The sequence below is a fragment of the Cetorhinus maximus genome, chromosome 26 (assembly GCF_964194155.1).
Source record: "Cetorhinus maximus chromosome 26, sCetMax3.hap1.1, whole genome shotgun sequence".
NCBI classification, from domain to species: Eukaryota; Metazoa; Chordata; class Chondrichthyes; order Lamniformes; family Cetorhinidae; genus Cetorhinus; species Cetorhinus maximus.
Window position 1 is genome coordinate 12,015,002 of NC_135904.1, and position 18,157 is coordinate 12,033,158.

Consider the following 18,157-nt stretch of genomic DNA (forward strand, 5'->3'; position numbering starts at 1 on the left):
AGGTGCTCTTGAAGGGACCTTGGCAAATACAATAAGTAGGGCTGTCACCTGAAACAGAACTCTGACGGTGGGTGGACTGGGAGCAGAAATGGGGTATTAAGTTAATCTCTACAATATTGGGAGAGGCCGTGAAAACTGACCCCATTAAGTCAAGAACCGTAACAGTAATATGTTGGCGGTGGTTAGAATAGCAACAATGGAAAGTCTCCTGACACTTTACTAGTTGATTGGCATTGCTTTCGAGCTTTTATTTTTACACTAATTTATTTTTTAGCAGTCTAACCTAGGATACCACATTTGTCCTTTAGAATTACGTGACAAGTACAGAATAACCCTTTGAAACTCTTTCTCGCCTGCCAATTATGTTTGTTTCTAAAAGTCACTGTTAGTCATTGAAACAATTTTCATGTTCATTAGTTAGTGTAATATCACAGATAAAATGTGATGTCTGCTCATTGTGTCTTCCTCAGCTGAAAAACTTCAGAACTTTATTGAATTTAATGGATCATCAGCAGAGGAGTTGCTAACCCATTTAGAAAATGCCACTTGGGAGAACTTACAAAGCAGAGATATAAATAGGTAATAGAAAGTACAGTATTTACTAGGACTTTTTTCTTTTTTTTTTGCTTTAAAATGGTGTAGCTTCACTAGATTAGTAATAACATTGAACTTATTTAACCACAGGACATCTTTTGAAGCTGGTCAGGAGTGGTCACTGGTGGCGCAATTCTGTAGGCTTCATGGCATCACCCTCAGCACAGCCTACCTCCAGGAATGTGCCCGAGAGGATGAGTGGCTGCAGTTTGTGATCTTCGCTCAGATTCACAACTACCAACCCGATGAGGTAACAAGCTCATGGAGATTAAGCACTATCTATTTGAATTTTGTTCTTCTTTCCCACTCCCCCCATCTCAAGCCACTCTACACCATAACGTAAACAATTACTGACAAGTCTGACAAGTACCCTGGACCAGATCGCCTGCATCCTAGGGTCTTAAAAGAAATGCAGAGGTAGTGGATGCATTGGTTATAATCTTCCAAAATTCCTTAGATTCTGGAAGGGTCCCAGTGGATTGGAAGATAGCTAATGTTAGCACCTTTATTCAAGAAAGGAGGGAGACAGAAAGCAGGGAACTATGAACATACGAATTGGGGCAGGAGTTGGCCACTTGGCCCCTCGAGCCTGCTCCGCCATTCAATAAGATAATGGCTGATATTATTGTAACCTCAACCTCACATTCCTGCCAACCCTGATAATCTTTCACACCACCCCGCCCCCTCCCCACCTTGTTAATCAAAAGTCTATATAGTTCTGCCTTAAAGATATCCAAAGACTCTGCTTCCACCGCCTTTTGAGGAAGAGAGTTCCAAAGACTCACGACCCTCTGAGTCTGAAGCATAACCTCCCTACTTTTGTAATCAATTCCCCTCACAATAAATGATAACATTCTATTAGCTTTCCTAATTACCTGCTGTACTTGAATACTAACCTTTTGCGATTAATGCACTAGGACACCCAGATCCCTCTGAATCTCAGAGCTCTGCAATCTCTCACCACTTAGATAATAAGCTTTTTTTATTCTTCCTGCCAAAATGAACAATTTCAAATTTTCCCAAAGCTACAGGCCAGTTAGCCTCACATCTGTCCTAAGGTAATTGCTAGAATCTATTTTTAAGGAAGTTTTGGTAGGATACTTAGAAAATCATAATTTGATCAGGCAGAAGCAGCAGTGGCTTGTGAAAGGGAAATCGTGTTTAACTAATTTATTAGCGTTTTTTGAGGAAGTAACAAGCATGGTAGATAAAGGGGAACCTGCAGATGTGGTGTACTTGGATTTTCAGAAGGCATTTAACAAGGTGCCACATTAAAGGTTACTGCACAAGATAAGATAGTGGTGTGGGGGTAACATGTTAGCATGGATGAAGGCTTGGTCAGCTAACAGGAAGCAGAGAGTTTAGATAATGGTGCTTTTTTTGGGTTGGCAGGCTGTAACAAGTGGAGTGCCACAGGCATCTGTGCTGGTGCCTCAACTATTTACAATCTATGTTAATGATTTGGATGAAGTGACTGAATATATGGGAGCTAGATTTGCCGTGACACCAAGATAGGTAGAAAAGTAAGCTGTCGAGCAGAATTGAGAGTCTGCAAAGGGATATGGACAGGTTAAGTGAGTGGGCAAAAATTTGGCAGATGGAGCATAATATGGGAAAATGTGAACTTGTCCACTTTGGCATGAAGAATAGAAAAGCAGTGTGCTATTTAAATGGAGAGAGATTGCAGAACCCGGTGGCGCAGAGGGATCTGGGTGTCCTGGCCCATGAATCTCAAAATGTTAACATGCAGGTACAGCAAGTGATTAGGAAGGCAAAAGAAATGCTGGCATTTATTGCAAGGGGAATGGAATATAAAAGTAGGGAAGTTTTACAATGCTTGGCAGTTAACTGTCAGTCATCATCAATTGGCAGATTCTCTACAGCTGTACAGGACCTTGGTGAGACCACATCTGGACAACAATCGTTTGGTAGTACAAAACTTGAGTATTGCTGAAAAAAGACTTTTGTCAAAGCTTTTTGTCTTGCACTCATCAAGACAATCGCAAGAATATTATTGTCAGGGGAAGCAACAATTTCATACTGTATGAGAAGAGAATGCTGATTGGTTGGCAAGTGGACTCTGATTGTAGAGGTGTTGCCATAGAGAATCTGCCAATTGATGGTGACTGACAGTTAACTGCCAAGCATTTTTTGACATTTAAACCAGGCAGCTTGACTGGTCAAGACATTGCCCTGAGGAATAAACCAGCAAATGGCTATCACTTATTTTGTTTAGCTGAAACAGGCGCAATGTGTGTACATGTTTATTCTGTCTGCAAAGAACAGGGCCGTGTGTATTAATATATGTAGCTTCCAGAAAAATTCAGAAATTTACCACCATCCATGGTTAACTAAAGAAGTTAAGGAAAGCAACAAACTTAAGGAAAAAGCATATAACTGCGCACAGATGACTGGCAGGTCAGATGATTGGTCAGAATATAAAGAATAGCAGAGAATGACTAAAAGGTTAATCAGGCATAAGAACTTAGAGTATGAGAGGAAGAATCATAAGAAATAGGAACAAGAGTGGACCACTCGGCTCCTTGAGCCTGCTCTGCCTTTCAATAAGATCATGGCTGATCATCTTGTGTTTCGATTTCCACATTCCCATCTAACCCCAATAACATTTGATTCCCTTGCCTAATAAGATAAGAACATAAGAAATAGGAACAGGAGTAGACCATTCGGCCCCTTGAAGCTAGCTAGAAATGTAAAAATGGATAACAAATTCTACAGGCATTTAAAAAGGAAAGGAGTAAGTAAAGTGAGTGTTGGTACTCTACCTAGAGACTGAGAATGGGGAAGTTAATAGTAGATAATAAGGAAAAGGCAGATGAAATGAACAAATATTTTGCCTCTGTCTTCACTATAGAGGATACAAAAACGTTCCAGTAATAGCTGTAAATCAGGAGGTGGAAGGGGGTGAAATTACAGTGTGAAAGCAGAGGGTTGGCCTAAATGAGTCTTTTCTGGTTGGCAGAACGTGACTAGTGGCCAGTGCTGGGGCCTCAACTTTTTACAATTTATATAAATGTCTTGGATGAAGGGACCGAAGGAATGGTGGCTAAATTTGCTGATGATAGGTAGAAAAGTAAATTGTGAAAAGGATATAATGAAGCTGCAAATGACATAGTTCAGTTAAGTGAATGGGCAAAGACCTGGCAGAAGGAGTATAATGTGGGCAAATGTGAAATAGTTCATTTTGGCAGGAAGAATAAAAAGAATGCTTATTATTTAAACGGTGAGAGATTGCAGAGCTCTGAGATTTGGAGGGCTCTGTGTGTCCTCGTGCATGAATCATAAAAGGTTAGTATGCAGGTACAGCAGGTAATTAGGAAAGGTAATAGAATGTTATTTTTTGTGAGGGGAATTGATTATAAAAGTAGGGAGGTTATGCTTCAGTTATACAGGGCACTGGTGAGAATACATCTGGAGTACTGTGTACAGCACTGGTCTCCTTATTTAAAGAAAGATGCAAATGCATTAGAAGCAGTTCAGAGAAGGTTTACTTGACTGGTTGTCTTGTGAGGAAAGGCTGGACAGGTTAGACTTGTATCCATTGGGATTTATAAGAGTAAGAGGCGACTTAATTGAAACCTTTAAGATCCTGAGGGGTCTTGACAGGATGTACGTGAAGTGGATGTTTCCTCTTGTGGGAGAATCTAGAACTAGGGGGTCACTGTTATAAAAATAAGTCGCTCTCTTTCGAATTCTCTTCCTCAAAAGGCAGCGGAAGCAGAGTCTTTTTAAGGCAGAGCTAGATAATTTTTCACCCTATTATTAATAAAGAATCTATCAGGAGTAGGCAGGAATGTGAGGTTGAGGTTACATTCAGATCAGCCATGATCTTATTGAATGGTGGAGCAGGCTTGAGGAGCATTGTGTGCAGTTTTGGTCTCTTTATTTAAGGAAGGATGGTAAATATGTTGGATGTAGTTCAGAGTAGGTTGATACTGGAAATGTGTAGGTTGTCTTATGAGGTAAGGTTAGATAGACTGGGCTTGTTTCCACTGGAGTTAAGAGTGAGGGGTGACTTGATTGAAGTGTGTAAGATCCTGAATGGTATTGAGAAGGTGCATGTGGAAAGGATGTTTCCCCTTGTGGGTGAGTCCAGAACTAAAATTAGGGGTCACCCTTTTAGGACAGAGATGAGGAGAATATTTTTTCTGAGGGTTGTGCGACTTTGGAACTCCACTCCAGAAGCCAGGATCGTTGAATATTTTTAAGGCAGAGGTAGATTCTTGTTAGGCAAGGGAATCAAAGGTTATCGGGGGTAGATAGGAGTGTGGAATTCGAAACGCAAACAGATCAGCCATGGTCTTAATGAATGACGGAGCAAGCTTGAGGGGATGAATGGCCTACTTCTGCTCCTATTTTGTATGTTAGTAGACGCAAATGCGCCCCACTGTGAGCTCAACTGACAACCTTAAAGTGGTTGTCAGCATAACTTTTAGCACACTGAGGATTATTTGATACAATCCACCAGTAGCAACACAAGTGGTATTCATCACTAACAGGATGCTGCCGTCCAAAAGGTTGTTCTTCATATCACACAAATGACTAATGTGGTATTTCAGTGCCAGTGTGATGCTAAGTATGTAAGCCACACATCCAAAACACTGGCGGATCGTATCAAACAGCATGTCCCAGCCGCTGTTCACAATGGGCAGGGTACAGACTACTCAACCGGCCCGTGCTTGCAAAACTCAAAACACAGTGTCCAACATTAGATGTAATTCTGCGATTGGACAACATTTGCTAAATAATTCTCAGTGTGTTTAAAAATTAGGTTGACAACCAATTTGAAATCGTCAGGCTCGTAGTGTGACACACATTTGCGTGTACTGGAAGCTACATATATTAATACACAGTGACCTGTTCTCTGCGGACAGAAGGAACATGGACACAGCTAAACAAAATAAGTGATAGCCATTTGCTGGTTCACTCCTCAGGGCAATGCCTTGACTAACCAGAGTCAAGCTGCCTGGTCTAAATTTCAAACAATGCTTGGCAATTAATTGTCAGTCACCATCAATTGGTGCATTCTCCATGGCAACACCTCTACCAATCAGAGTCCACTTGCCAACCAATCTCCTCATACAGTAGGAAGTTGTTGCTTCCCCTGACATTGGTATTCTTGCAATTGTCCTGATGAGTGCAAGACAAAAAGCCTTTGACAAAATGCCTTTTTTTCAGCAATAACCTGGAACACTGCATACAGTTTTGGTCTCCTTATTTGAAAAGAGAGATAATTGGGTTAGAAGCAGTTCAGAGAAGGTTCACTCAACTCATCCTTTGGGACAAGGGGCTTATCTTGTGAAGAAATGTTGAACCGTGTTAATTCTAATGATTGTATGTTGAGGAAGAATGAGTCCGAAGTTAGCCTGTACCTTAAAACAGGTTCATTTCCAAGACCGCAAAGCAAAGTCACAGACTCTCCCAGTTCTTTCCAGACACCGAGTGAACAGGTTTATATACTTTTGCAATGATTCCCTAATCCTTTTCCACTTGGGGACAGCTGTACTTAATTACCAACTTAAAGCATGTATTCTATTGCAGCACAATTTCAACATTAACAAACAGGTTGGACCTATACCCATTGGAGTTTATAAGAATGATGGATGATCTAATTGAAACCAAGAAGATCCTGAGGGGATTTGATAGGGTAGATACCAGGAGGGTGGTTCCACTTGTGGAAGAGAGATTAGAACTAGGTGGAAGAGACTAGAAGCAGGGAATACAGTTTAAGAATAAGTATGAGGTCTGTTTAAGATGGAGATGAGAAATTTTTTCTTTCAAATGGTTGTTAGTATGTGGAATTCTCTTCTCCAGAAAGCAGTGGAGGCTGGGTCATTAAATTTATTCAAGGCAGAGTTAGTTTTTTGATAGACAAGGGAGTCGAGGGTTATGGGGGTGCAGACGGCAAAGGGGAGTTGAGATAACAACCAGATCAGCCATGATCTTATTGAATGGCGGAGCAGGCTTTAAGGGCTGAATGGCCTACTCCTGCTCCTAAGTTCTATGTTTCTAATTGGAAAGCATGCTTCCATGTCTCTGCTAAAGCCAGTTTAGAGTCAGATACTGGAATATCAAAGCAAGTTTATTTGAATGTCTTTTCCCTTTTTTAACCTCTTTCCCTTTCTTCATGCTGGAAAAATTGACCGGTAGTCTGTTAACTCTTTTTGAAGGGCCAGACTCCACTAATGGAACCTGGAGAATTAGGACTGTCACCGGGGCCTAGAATCCTTTTATCCCTACCCCTGGTCCAGATAACCTCCAAAATGAAAAACTTACCAAATAGGCCTGTGCTAGAAGGATAAGCAGTGTTTGGAAATGTAACTCTGCTCTAGAAGGTCATGCAGTTGAAGCTGATTAAAGTTCATCACTATCTCGATCGATATTTGGAGGTTTGTTAGCAAGGAATTAGGTGGCAATGAGATTTTCCAGAACCATGGAGTAAATACCTTGAAGGAATTGTAAAGAAATAGCTAAATTAACACATGCCAGCTGAAATAATTTTTGAAGTATCCACTCAGCTCCCATGCACCACCTGCCTCTGGCATCTGCACACATGCTCCCTGCCGATATTATCAACACCAAGTTTGTTCATTTTAAAAATAAATCCATCACAAGGTTGCCAACCTTCCAGAATTATCCCAGAACCCCCAGGAATTAAAAAATTAATCTGTGGTACACTGTTGAGGACAACTCAGGATATGAGAGTAGCAGCATAGTGGGTTATTTTATTGTATTCCTAAACAAGAGGCTTGGACTAATAGTCCAGAGATGTCAGCTTAAATCCTACCGCACAAACTGGGGAATTTAAATTCAGTCAGTTAAAATAAAAAGCTAGAATCGGTAATGGTGACTGTGAAATTGACATATTTGATGGCAACATAAGCAATTACTTTTGCACTTACTATCCAAACTTGAGTGTGAAGGCTAGATACCTGGGTGTCATCTGGTGCCTGTGCAATTGTACTCGAATAAAAGTTGACACTTTTTAATAGGATTTTTTTTTTCAAATGCCCAAACAGCTGGTTAGAAATAGTAGTGGACCATGTATTGTCAGTACAGTGACATTTTAATGTGATGATAGGGATTAACTTCCTAAAGCTCATTTTGATTTTTTTAAATTTTACAATTTTGCCCTGGAATTGCTCAGTATACACACATTATCATCCATAACCCGATGACACAGGAATAATCAGTTCTTCTCCACTTGCACATCAGAAAAAAAGCTTTTAATCTCACTTTTGCAAGAAAAAAGGGGTCTGTTTATTCCATTATTCATTAGCCCAGACTATTTTTTACAAAAAGCAGTAAATTGCTTTAAATAACTTGAATTGTTAGTGAGCACTCAAGCTGTCTCTGCTTTGTTGTTTTTTTAATAGCAACCTTGTCTTTATGTTGCTGTCTGGTACTTTTCAATAGGTGAAGGCACTACTGAAAGACTTCAGTCCAACTCTTCAGGATCACCTGACACTAGCTTTTCAGAATTTGCAGTTCGCCTCACAAGAAAACCCAGTGAGCTGTGCTGTGACCAAGGAGGGACCCAACGAGGAGGGCGAGTCTCCAGTGGATCTTTTTCAATTTCTCTATTGGTGCCAGGAGAAGCCAAAGCCTTGGCGTTATCTTTTGAGTGAGGCAGTGCGACACAGTGCACCAGTGTTGAGTATCCTGGCTGCATGTTTTCAGGTGGGGACCCTTTGTAGGCTGAAAACAACATAAATTGGGGTCCTAATTATAAAAGAGTCACTAATAAGTCCAATAAGGAATTCGGCAGCAAGTTCTTTACCCGAAGAGTGGTGAGAATGTGGAACTTGTTACTATGGACAGTAGTTGAGATGAATAGCACAGATGCATTTGAGGTGAAGCTGGATAACAGATGAGGAAGAAAGGAATAGAAGGAGATGCTGCCAAGGTGAGATGGAGTACATTGGGAAGGGGATGATATGGGTATAAAGACCAACATAGACCAGTTAGGCTGAATACCCTGTTTCTAATTGGTAAATGTGATATTACATTTGATAATAGAAAACTATTTGAATGTAAGTCCAGGTGATGTATAGCTTTAGTGCAGGTGTAGACTTCTTAGTAAAGTGTGAAAGGTGTACCTGGGTTTGACTACTCAAATATAAAAGCAAAATACTGCGGATGCTGGAAATCTGAAACAAAAACAAAAATAGCTGGAAAAACTCAGCTGGTCTGACAACATCTGCGGAGAGGAACACAGTTGACATTTCGAGTCCATATGACTCTTCATCAGAACTATAGAAATAGGGAAATGAGGTGAAATATAAGCTGGTAGAGGGGTTTGGGACAGGTAGAGCTGGATAGAGGGCCAGTGACAGGTGGAGGCAAAGAAGAAATTGACTACTCAAAACCTGTTTCTAATTGCTAAGAGATCTAGTTGAACACGTTGATTAGGCTTGACTGAACATTGCTGAAACCCCTTAACTAGAATCATTTAAAAAATGAAGAAGAGGCCATTAATTCCATTGTGATGGAGCTAGTCCTGCAATTGGAGTAGTAAGTTGAATAATCTAGTTTCAATACCTTTTTAGAAGAATGATAATTGCACTCTTTCCAATGTTGGCTTTGTTTTGTCAAGTATTTGTTTTGTTTACGCTTACTGATTGTAAAGCTTTTTTTCTTCCAAATGCCCTGGCTTTTCATTTTTTTTTAATTCATTCACAGGATGTGGGTATTGCTGGCAAAGCCAGCATTTATTCCCCATCCCTAATTGCTCTTGAGAAGGTATTGGTGAGCCATCTTCTTGAACTGCTGCTGTTCTTGTGCTGTAGGTACGCCCATAGTGTGGTTAGAATCACAGAATCTCGCAGTGCAGAACAGGCCCTTTGGCCCATCGAGTCTGCACTGATACGTGAGAAACACCTGACTTACCTACCTAATCCCATTTACCAGCACTTGGCCCATAGCCTTGAATGTTATGACGTGCCAAGTGCTCATCCAGGTACTTTTTAAAGGATGTGAGGCAACCCGCCTCCACCACCCTCCCAGACAGCGCATTCCAGACCGTCACCACCCTCTGGATAAAAAGATTTTTCCTCACATCCCCCCCTAAACCTCCTGCCCCTCACCTTGAACTTATGTCACCTTGTGACTGACCCTTCAACTAAGGGGAACAGCTGCTCCCTATCCACCCTGTCCATGCTCCTCATAATCTTGTACACCTCGATCAGGTCTCCCCTCAGTCTTCTCTTCTCCAACGAAAACAAAACAAGTCTATCCAACCTCTCTTCATAACTTAACTGTTTCATCCCAGGCAACATACTGGTGAATCTCCTCTGCACCCCTTCCAGTGCAATCACATCCTTCCTATAATGTGGTGACCAGAACTGCACACAGTACTCCAGCTGTGGCCTCACCAAAGTTCTATACAACTCCAACATGACCTCCCTACTTTTGTAACCTATGCCTCGATTGATAAAGGCAAGTGTCCCATATGCCTTTTTCGCCACCCCACTAACATGCCCCTCCACCTTCAGAGATTTATGGACATACACACCAAGGTCCCTTTGTTCCTCAGAACTTCCTAGTATCATGCCGTTCATTGAATACTTCCTTGTCAAATTACTCCTTCCAAAGTGTATCACCTCATACTTTTCAGAGTTAAGTTCCATCTACCACTTATCTGCCCATTTGACCAACCCGTCTATATCTTCCTGTAGCCAAAGACACTCATCCTCAGTGTTAACCACCCGGCCAATCTGTGTCATCCGCAAACTTACTAATCCTACCCCTGACATAGTCATCTATGTCGTTTATATAAATGACGAATAATAGGGGACCCAGCACAGATCCCTGTGGTACGCCACTGGACACTGGCTTCCAGTCACTAAAGCAGCCTTCTGTCATCACCCTCTGTCTCCTACAACTAAGCCAATTTTGAATCCACCTTATCAAATTACCCTGTATCCCATGTGCATTTGCCTTCTTTAAGTCTCCCGTGTGGGACCTTGTCAAAGGCTTTGCTGAAATCCATATAAACTACATCAACTGCACTACCCTCATCTACACACCTGGTCACCTCCACAAAAAATTCAACCAAATTTGTTAGGCATGACCTCCTCCTGACAAAGCCATGCTGACTATCCCTGATCAAACCTTGCCTCCCCAAGTGGAGATAGATTCTCTCCTTCAGAATTTTCTCCAATAGTTTCCCTAGCACTGACGTGAGACTCACTGCCCTGTAGTTCCCTGGCTTATCTCTACAACCCTTCTTAAATAGCAGAACCACATTAGCTGTTCTCCATTCCTCTGGCACCACCTCCGTGGCCAGAGAGGAATTAAAAATTTGGGTCAGAGTCCCTGCGATCTCCGCCCTTGCCTCCCTCAGTCTGGGACACAAATCATCCAGACCTGGAGATTTGTCCACCTTTAAGCCTGCCAACACCTCTAATAACTTGTCACTCCCTATATCAATTTGCTCAAGAACCTCGCAGCCTCTCTCCCCGACTTCGATACCTTCATCCTCATTCTCTTGGGTGAGGACGGATGTGAAGTATTCGTTCAATACTCTACCGATGTCCTCTGGCTCCACCCATAGATTGCCCCTTTGGTCCCTAATGGGCCCTTCTCTTTCCCTGGCTATCCTCTTCCCTTTGATATACTTATAGAATATCTTGGGATTTTTCCCTTTTACCAGCCAGAGCTTTCTCATATCCCCTCTTTGCTCTCCTAATTGCTTTCTTAAGCTCCACCCTGCACTTTCTGTACTCCACTAATGCCTCCGCTGGTTTGCTTCCCTTGTACCTGTTAAAAGCCTTTCTTTTCCTTCTCATCGTATGCTGAATATCTCTGGTCATCCATGGTACTCTGGTTAGGAGGGGAGTTCCAGGATTTTGACCCAGTGACTGTGAAGAAATTGCGATATAGTTCCAAATCAGGGTGGTGTGTGGCTTGGAGGGGAAGTTGCAGGTGATGGTGTTCCCATGCATCTGCTGCCCTTGTCCTTCTAGGTGGTGGAGGTCGTGGGATTGGAAGATGCTGTCAAAGGTGCTTTGATGAGTTGCTGCAGTGCATCTTGTAAATGGTATGCATGCACTGCTGACACTGTGCATCAGTGGTGGAGGAAGTGAATGTTAGGTGATGGAAGGGGTGTTAATCAAGCAGCTGCTTTGTCCTGGATGGTGTCAATCTTCTTGAGTGTTGTTAGAGCTGCACTCATCCAGGCAAGTGGAGATTATTCCATCACACTCCTGACTTGTGCCTTGTAGGTGGCGGACAGGGTTTGGGGAGTCGGACGGTGAGTTACTCTGCAGAACTCCCACCCTCTAACCTTTTTAAAGTGAAATATTTGAGCAAGTAAATCAAATACCGATTTACAACATCACCAACAAACCACATCGTGCTCATTTGACCTGAATTGGAGGAAAGGACTAAAATGATGTAATCATCACTTGCTGGTTTGTATCAATCTTCCCTTCAATCATTGCGATGTTCCACATCATGAGTCTCAGATTTACATCTAGGTTTTTCAATTTTTAAAACAAAGAGCAGATGTTGTATTACTCACCAAGTTCATTTTTTAAAAAATTTTTTTTAATTCCATTTCACCCTGACCTCTTGTATGAAATCACATTCCAGGAATTGTACGTGATTGCAATTTTATTATTCTGGTACTCAAGCATTTTAGTGCTTCAATAAAGTGAAAGCAAAATACTGCGGATGCTGGAAATCTGAAACAAAAACAAAAATTGCTGGAAAAACTCAGAAGGTCTGACAGCATCTGTGGAGAGAAAGACCGAGTTAACGTTTCGAATCTGTATGACTGTTCTGACACTGTCTTTCTCTCCACAGATGCTGTCAGACCTGCTGAGTTTTTCCAGCAATTGTTGTTTTTATATTAGTGCTTCAACCCTGCAGAGGAAGAAATTGGCAATGTTGTAGAACATCATTTAGCTTGTGCATGCTTTTGTGTGTGTGTAATGCAAAAACAACTCTACAAGCAGCCAGTGAGATTTCAGATAAGCAAAAGCTTGACAAAGCAAAGCCCACATTGAGATGAGTGCAAGTATAATTCTTCTATAAAGATATTGAAGGCAGATTACTGAATTTACTATGTTGTTCTAATTGCAGGACTAGCACCAGAACAAAGGAATTAATGGCCTCTTTCTGTGCTTTTTTAAATGATTTTAGTTAAGGAGTTTTGGAAATGTCTTTTTCATTTATGAATTGAAGGCAACAATGGATTAGCAGGGACAGTGTAATGCAATTTGAGGCTTCTTCTGTTTAAAAATGGCAAATCAAGGTGGAATTAATGTAGACGACGGGGGTCTTGCCCGCCAGCTGGAGAGCTGGTAAGAGCCCCATGTCGCCTCTTTTTGGGAAGGTTAGCCACGTTAAATGTCTATTAGGCACTTAACTGGCCAGTGGCAGGCCTTTCCTGAGATCAAGAACCCTGGGGAAGCTGGAATCCTGCAGTGAGTAACTCTCCGCCTGACTCCCAAAGCCTGTCCACCATCTACGAGGCCCAAATCAGGAATGTGGAATGCTCCTCACTTGCCTGGATGAGTGCAGCTCCAACTACACTCGAGAAGCTTGTCACGACCCAGGACAAAGCAACCCGCTTGATTGACACTCCATCCGCAAACATTCCCTTCCTCCACCACTGACGCACAGTGGCAGCAGTGTGTACCATCTACAAGATGCACTGCCGCAACTCAGCAGGGGTCTTTTGACAGCACCTTTCAAGCCCTGTCCTCCAATGCCTCAGAGGACAAGAGCTTCAGACACCTGGGAGCACCATCTGCAAGCTCCCCTCAAGGTGCACACCATCCTGACTTGGAACTGTGTTGCTACTCCTTCACAGTTGCTGGGTCAGAATCCTGGAACTCCCTACACCACATGGACTGCAGCGGTTCAAGAAGGCAGCTCATCACCATTTTCTCAAGGGCAGTTAGGATTGAGTAATAAATGCTGGCCCAACTAGCAACACCCACATCCTGTGAAAGAATGAAAATAACTGAGCATTAAGCCCTTGAGAGCTAAATTTAACTTAATAGCGATATCATAATATAAATGGCCTGAAATTTCTCCTTGGTGACCAGGATATCATTTAAGGTAGAATATATTTTAATATGAACTCATTGCTTCTTAACTGTAGATTTATTCTCATGATGCTGAAGGAACTTAACTGCATATGGTATGCAGTTAATTCAGTGACCTTGCTCTCAAGTCAAATCTATGCATGAAACTACTTAGAATGGTAACAATTGCTCTGCACTGATTTTAACCAGAACATTCATCATACAGTGAAGCCCTTGTGTCTATAAATCATCATTATATAAAGCCAGGTTTTCACTGGGACAGGCACAATCAATCAATCAATTAATGAATAAAATGCAGATGTGGTTTTATTATTATTGACTATGTTGCCTAATCTTTGAAACTAAAGTTACTTCATGTAAAGAATATATTGAATATTCTCAAAATCAAAAAAATGCTCCTGAACTTTAAATGTCTCCCTCTGTCAGCATATTATCTTTTGAGACCTGTAATTTTTTTGAAAAGATGAAAGGCTGAGATGCAGACCATTACCAAAGTAAAACTATAAGAGGCGAGTTAGGAAGTAGAGACTAGACGATGTCAAGCATGGATCTAAAAAGGTTGGAGGTAGTAGGAGGAAAGACTATTGGAGGCAGGGACTTTACCCTTGAATTGTGATTACTCTGCTGTTCCTGTGGGTAATTGCTCACCTTTTCATTCACAGGAAACCAATGTTCTTCAGTGTCTTTGTGTTTGGGTTATTATGTCATCGGATGATGCGATCGTCTCTGAAGCTACAAAGCATATTAATGATTCAATAGAGTATCATGAATGGAATCTCCATGATTTGTCGCTAATGTGGAAAGTGTTACTGGAAAGAAAAAAAAGTAAACAACTTGTCCGAGGATTTCAGCTTTTCCAGAGGGTAGTGTATTTATTTAATGCTCCTTTTTGAATTTTTAGCCAGTGAATAGAACAAGTTGGTACAGATAAAGAACATGTTACAGAGAGCAAAGCCAGATGTCCCGAGTTAATCCTTGGGGTCTCACCAAAGCTGGCTAATTTCAGTGAAGGCAGCAATTTGGTTGCTACAGACTCTACCGCCCAGATGTAGGGATGGCGAAAATCAGCCAGAGTTCCCAAAACTGATGATTATTTAGTGATCCCAGCAGGAAAATTTGCCTACTGATGAGAGTGGGATTTCGGATTCAGCTATACTGCTCTGTATTCCAATAGTCTAGTGTGCTATGTCCACTACAACTGGTTACATTTGGAAATATGTCTGAGCATTTTACAGATCAGAAAATGAAATCATGATGCCATAAGTTTTCTGCTGGGCGATTTGGGTTGAAATTACCCCCAAGTCTTGTGTCTGATTGACTCTCTTGCTAAGGCACTCATGCTTGGGTCCAAACCCCACACCAAAACGTGAACCCAGGCCCAAATTTTCACTCCTGGGTTGGGTGTGCAGAGATGAGAGAATTCCCAGCTTTCTGAACCCATCCTTCAAAAATGGCGGCTTGCAGTTCCAATTTTCATTCCAAAGGGTGGGATGGATTAGAAGTCGGGTCCACCGCCCCCGGAACAAGTGCTGGGTGCAGAGGTGGGCTTCGTGGAAGGCCTGCCTCTATGCTTTGTTGTAATTATTTTTTTTGAATTCAACAACAAAACTTCTAACCCTCTGGCCATCACCCTTAAACCCCCTCATCCCCCTCATGCTTTCCCTATACAGCATCCATGCCCCTCTACCCAACCCCTTGACCCTTTATATCCCCCTTGCCAACTTAGTGCCAACCCATTCCCCCCACCCACCACCCTTTTCCCTTACCCCCTCCATCCCAACTCATGTAGTATCCACCATGGACAAACCTCAGGAGCTAAGCTGACGGAGCCATGCTGACATTACTTTACTTTGCGTCCATTGATGACATCACTATTTTAAACAAAAAAGCCCATACTCATTGATTTTAAAAAAACCATTCAATGCATAGAAATTCCTTCAACTAATCTCCTATAAAACCAGCCTTTCTATAGCCACTTAGAGCTGTCAATCAAACTGCTCACTTAATAGGATCCCACTGTGATAATGTTAGTTTGCATAATCAATCGTTGCAGCACAAATCCTATAATGATGACCCTCAGGCTTATGTCAACAGACAGAATGAAATATTGAGCACTGATTTTTTTTTTGAACTCCAAACTTTTTTTTAAAAAAAATTAAGTCTGGCAGAGTTAAATCCACTAACAGCTCTGACTGTTCCAGTGAGTTTTGACAATTCTTTGACTTGTTTGACAGCTTTGACACTTCCAGTAAGCTTATGCATAATCATGTTTACTTTTAACAATCCCAAAAGGTGCCTAACCTCTCCCAAAGATTTTCCCGGGACCATATCCACCTTATCTCTGAGTCCAGCAAGTTCAGACCAGCTCTTAGCTGGCCTAATCTGCACATTCCAGGTTTCACATTCCTGGCCTACTGAAATCCCACTTCGGTGGAGGCAGCTGATGACTTAATTGGCCAGTTGCCTCCATGAACCATGCAGATGCAAATCCCAGCCCGACTCCAGTCCCACCCCTGCGAAAATGAGAAATACTGTGTTCAGGCTGGGACTTAGGATTTTTGACCATCTCCACTTTTTCACCATGACGGAGAGCCTGTCTATCGTGGCAAACATCTGGGCCTCCGAGTTAAGGCTAGCATTTGAAGTTCAATACTGCATTGTTGAAGGTGGTGTTCTCACTAAAAAAAACAATTCCATCTGCCCATTGGAGAGAATGTTAATGGTCCAAAGTCAGTATTTAAAGAAGAACAGAGTTCCTTGGGCAACATTCCATCCTTAGTAAATACCACCAAAAAATGAAGGATTAACTGATCATTTTTCTTGGTGCTAACTGTGTGATTTTTGCAGACTCCCTCCTGCAGAACAGTCAATTCAGAACACTTAACAGTGCTAATATTGAAAGAGTGTATATCTTTGTGCCAAAGTAAGGTTCTATTGTTGTAACTGAACCGAAGAACCACTGCAGTTGATCTTTGATGATAATAAGTGACCTGTTCTTCCTGTACATCACTTTATCTTGAGTGTTTTTTTTTTGTAAGGACTGCCCCTGGCTCTACATGTTGGAGGTGTACGAAATGTGCACAGAACACAAAAATTATCAAGAGTCAAAGTTGAAACTTCAGGAATTCCAGAAATGCCTACTGTCTGTGAGTCTATGTAATTTGTCACATTTCTGATCTAGTTGATCTGCATTGTGTTGTGAACAGTACAGAGTGCAATCTGCAATAAATCAGAGATTGTGCAACAGTGCTTTCTTGAATCTAGACTGTTGGAGTTGAAGAATCAAAAGTTTTAAGGGTATAGAATCAGATTGGGCAGAAGAATCATAGAACGGTTAGAGCACAGAAGGAGCTCATTCCATCTGTCGTATCTGTGCCGGCTCTCTGGAAGAGCAACTCACCTGATCCCACTCCCCCACCTTTTCTTCGTAGCTCTGAACGTTTTCGTCACTTCAGATAATTATCTAATTCTTTTAGAAGGCGTCAATTGAATCTGCCTCCCTTTTCTCATGTCGCTGTTGCTTCTTGTTCCAATCACCTTAAATTGGTGTTCTCTGGTTCTTGACCCTGCTGCCAACAGGAACAGTTTCTCTCTATTAACTCATGATTTTGAAAACCTTTATCAAGTATCCTCTTAAACTTCTCTTCTTCGAGGAGAAAAGCCCCAGCTTCTCCAAACTATCCACATGGCTGAAGTTCCACATCTTGGAACCATTCCTGTGAATCTTTTCTGCACCCTCCAAATGCCTTCACATTCTTCCTGAAGTGTAGTGTCCAGAATTGGACACAATAGTCCACTTGAGGTCGAACCAAAGTTTTACACAGGTTCAACATAATAGAATCATGATAAGAATGTGCACAGATATATTTATCCCTATTGTTATAACTAAACTCCTGCCTATGCAAAAGGGCAAATGTGGGTAGTAGGACTGCAGCCATCACCTGACCTCCTAATATTTTTACTGCCTCCTGTAATGATCCTTTCAGCTTCTAAAGAATAACTTGTACTCTTCAACTTAGAAACATTTGGATACATTTGGGAATTCTGTAAGCTATAGAATGCATAACCTTGCTTTTAAAGAAAGTCTTTTAAGGTGTCTGAATTCTCTTGGCTGTTTTGCTAGAGTTCTACCATTAATTAGGTGGAATGGCTCAAAAAGGCCAGATCTAACCTTAATTGAGAATTCTCATTCACCTTGTAGAGAGTGAAGCCTCTTCCCATTCCATACAAGGCTACTGGCACACAAGGGCTGAGAGTCCATAACTGACCTGACATAATACTAACAAGCTGAGGCATATAAACTTCTTGGAAATATGAAGTGGAGATTTGAGGAGCATTGATCAGGGGTTGTTTATTATGGTGCTGGTGCGCTTCTCACTGACTTTAGCAGCCTCTAGGTTGGAGGGTACCCGTGAATAATAACCTGAGTAACTTTTGGGATCATAGCTCGTGCAATTGAGGGCAGAGCCTCACAAAGTTAACCAGTT

The 18,157-nt window shown here is 41.7% G+C and overlaps 1 protein-coding gene across 3 annotated transcripts in view; it reads left to right on the forward strand.

Moving 5' to 3' along the window:
- Positions 1-18,157, forward strand: part of spg11 (SPG11 vesicle trafficking associated, spatacsin) — a 144,211-nt gene that overhangs the window by 71,613 nt on the left and 54,441 nt on the right. For all 3 annotated transcript variants that reach the window (XR_013573468.1, XM_078530107.1, XM_078530108.1), the window contains exons 23-27: positions 471-579; positions 685-844; positions 8,029-8,292; positions 14,333-14,533; positions 16,709-16,816. Coding sequence is in view for 2 of the 3 variants with exons in the window: in XM_078530107.1 (XP_078386233.1) it covers positions 471-579; positions 685-844; positions 8,029-8,292; positions 14,333-14,533; positions 16,709-16,816 (842 nt within the window). In the remaining variant the exon portion in view is untranslated. The remainder of the gene's footprint in view (positions 1-470; positions 580-684; positions 845-8,028; positions 8,293-14,332; positions 14,534-16,708; positions 16,817-18,157) is intronic.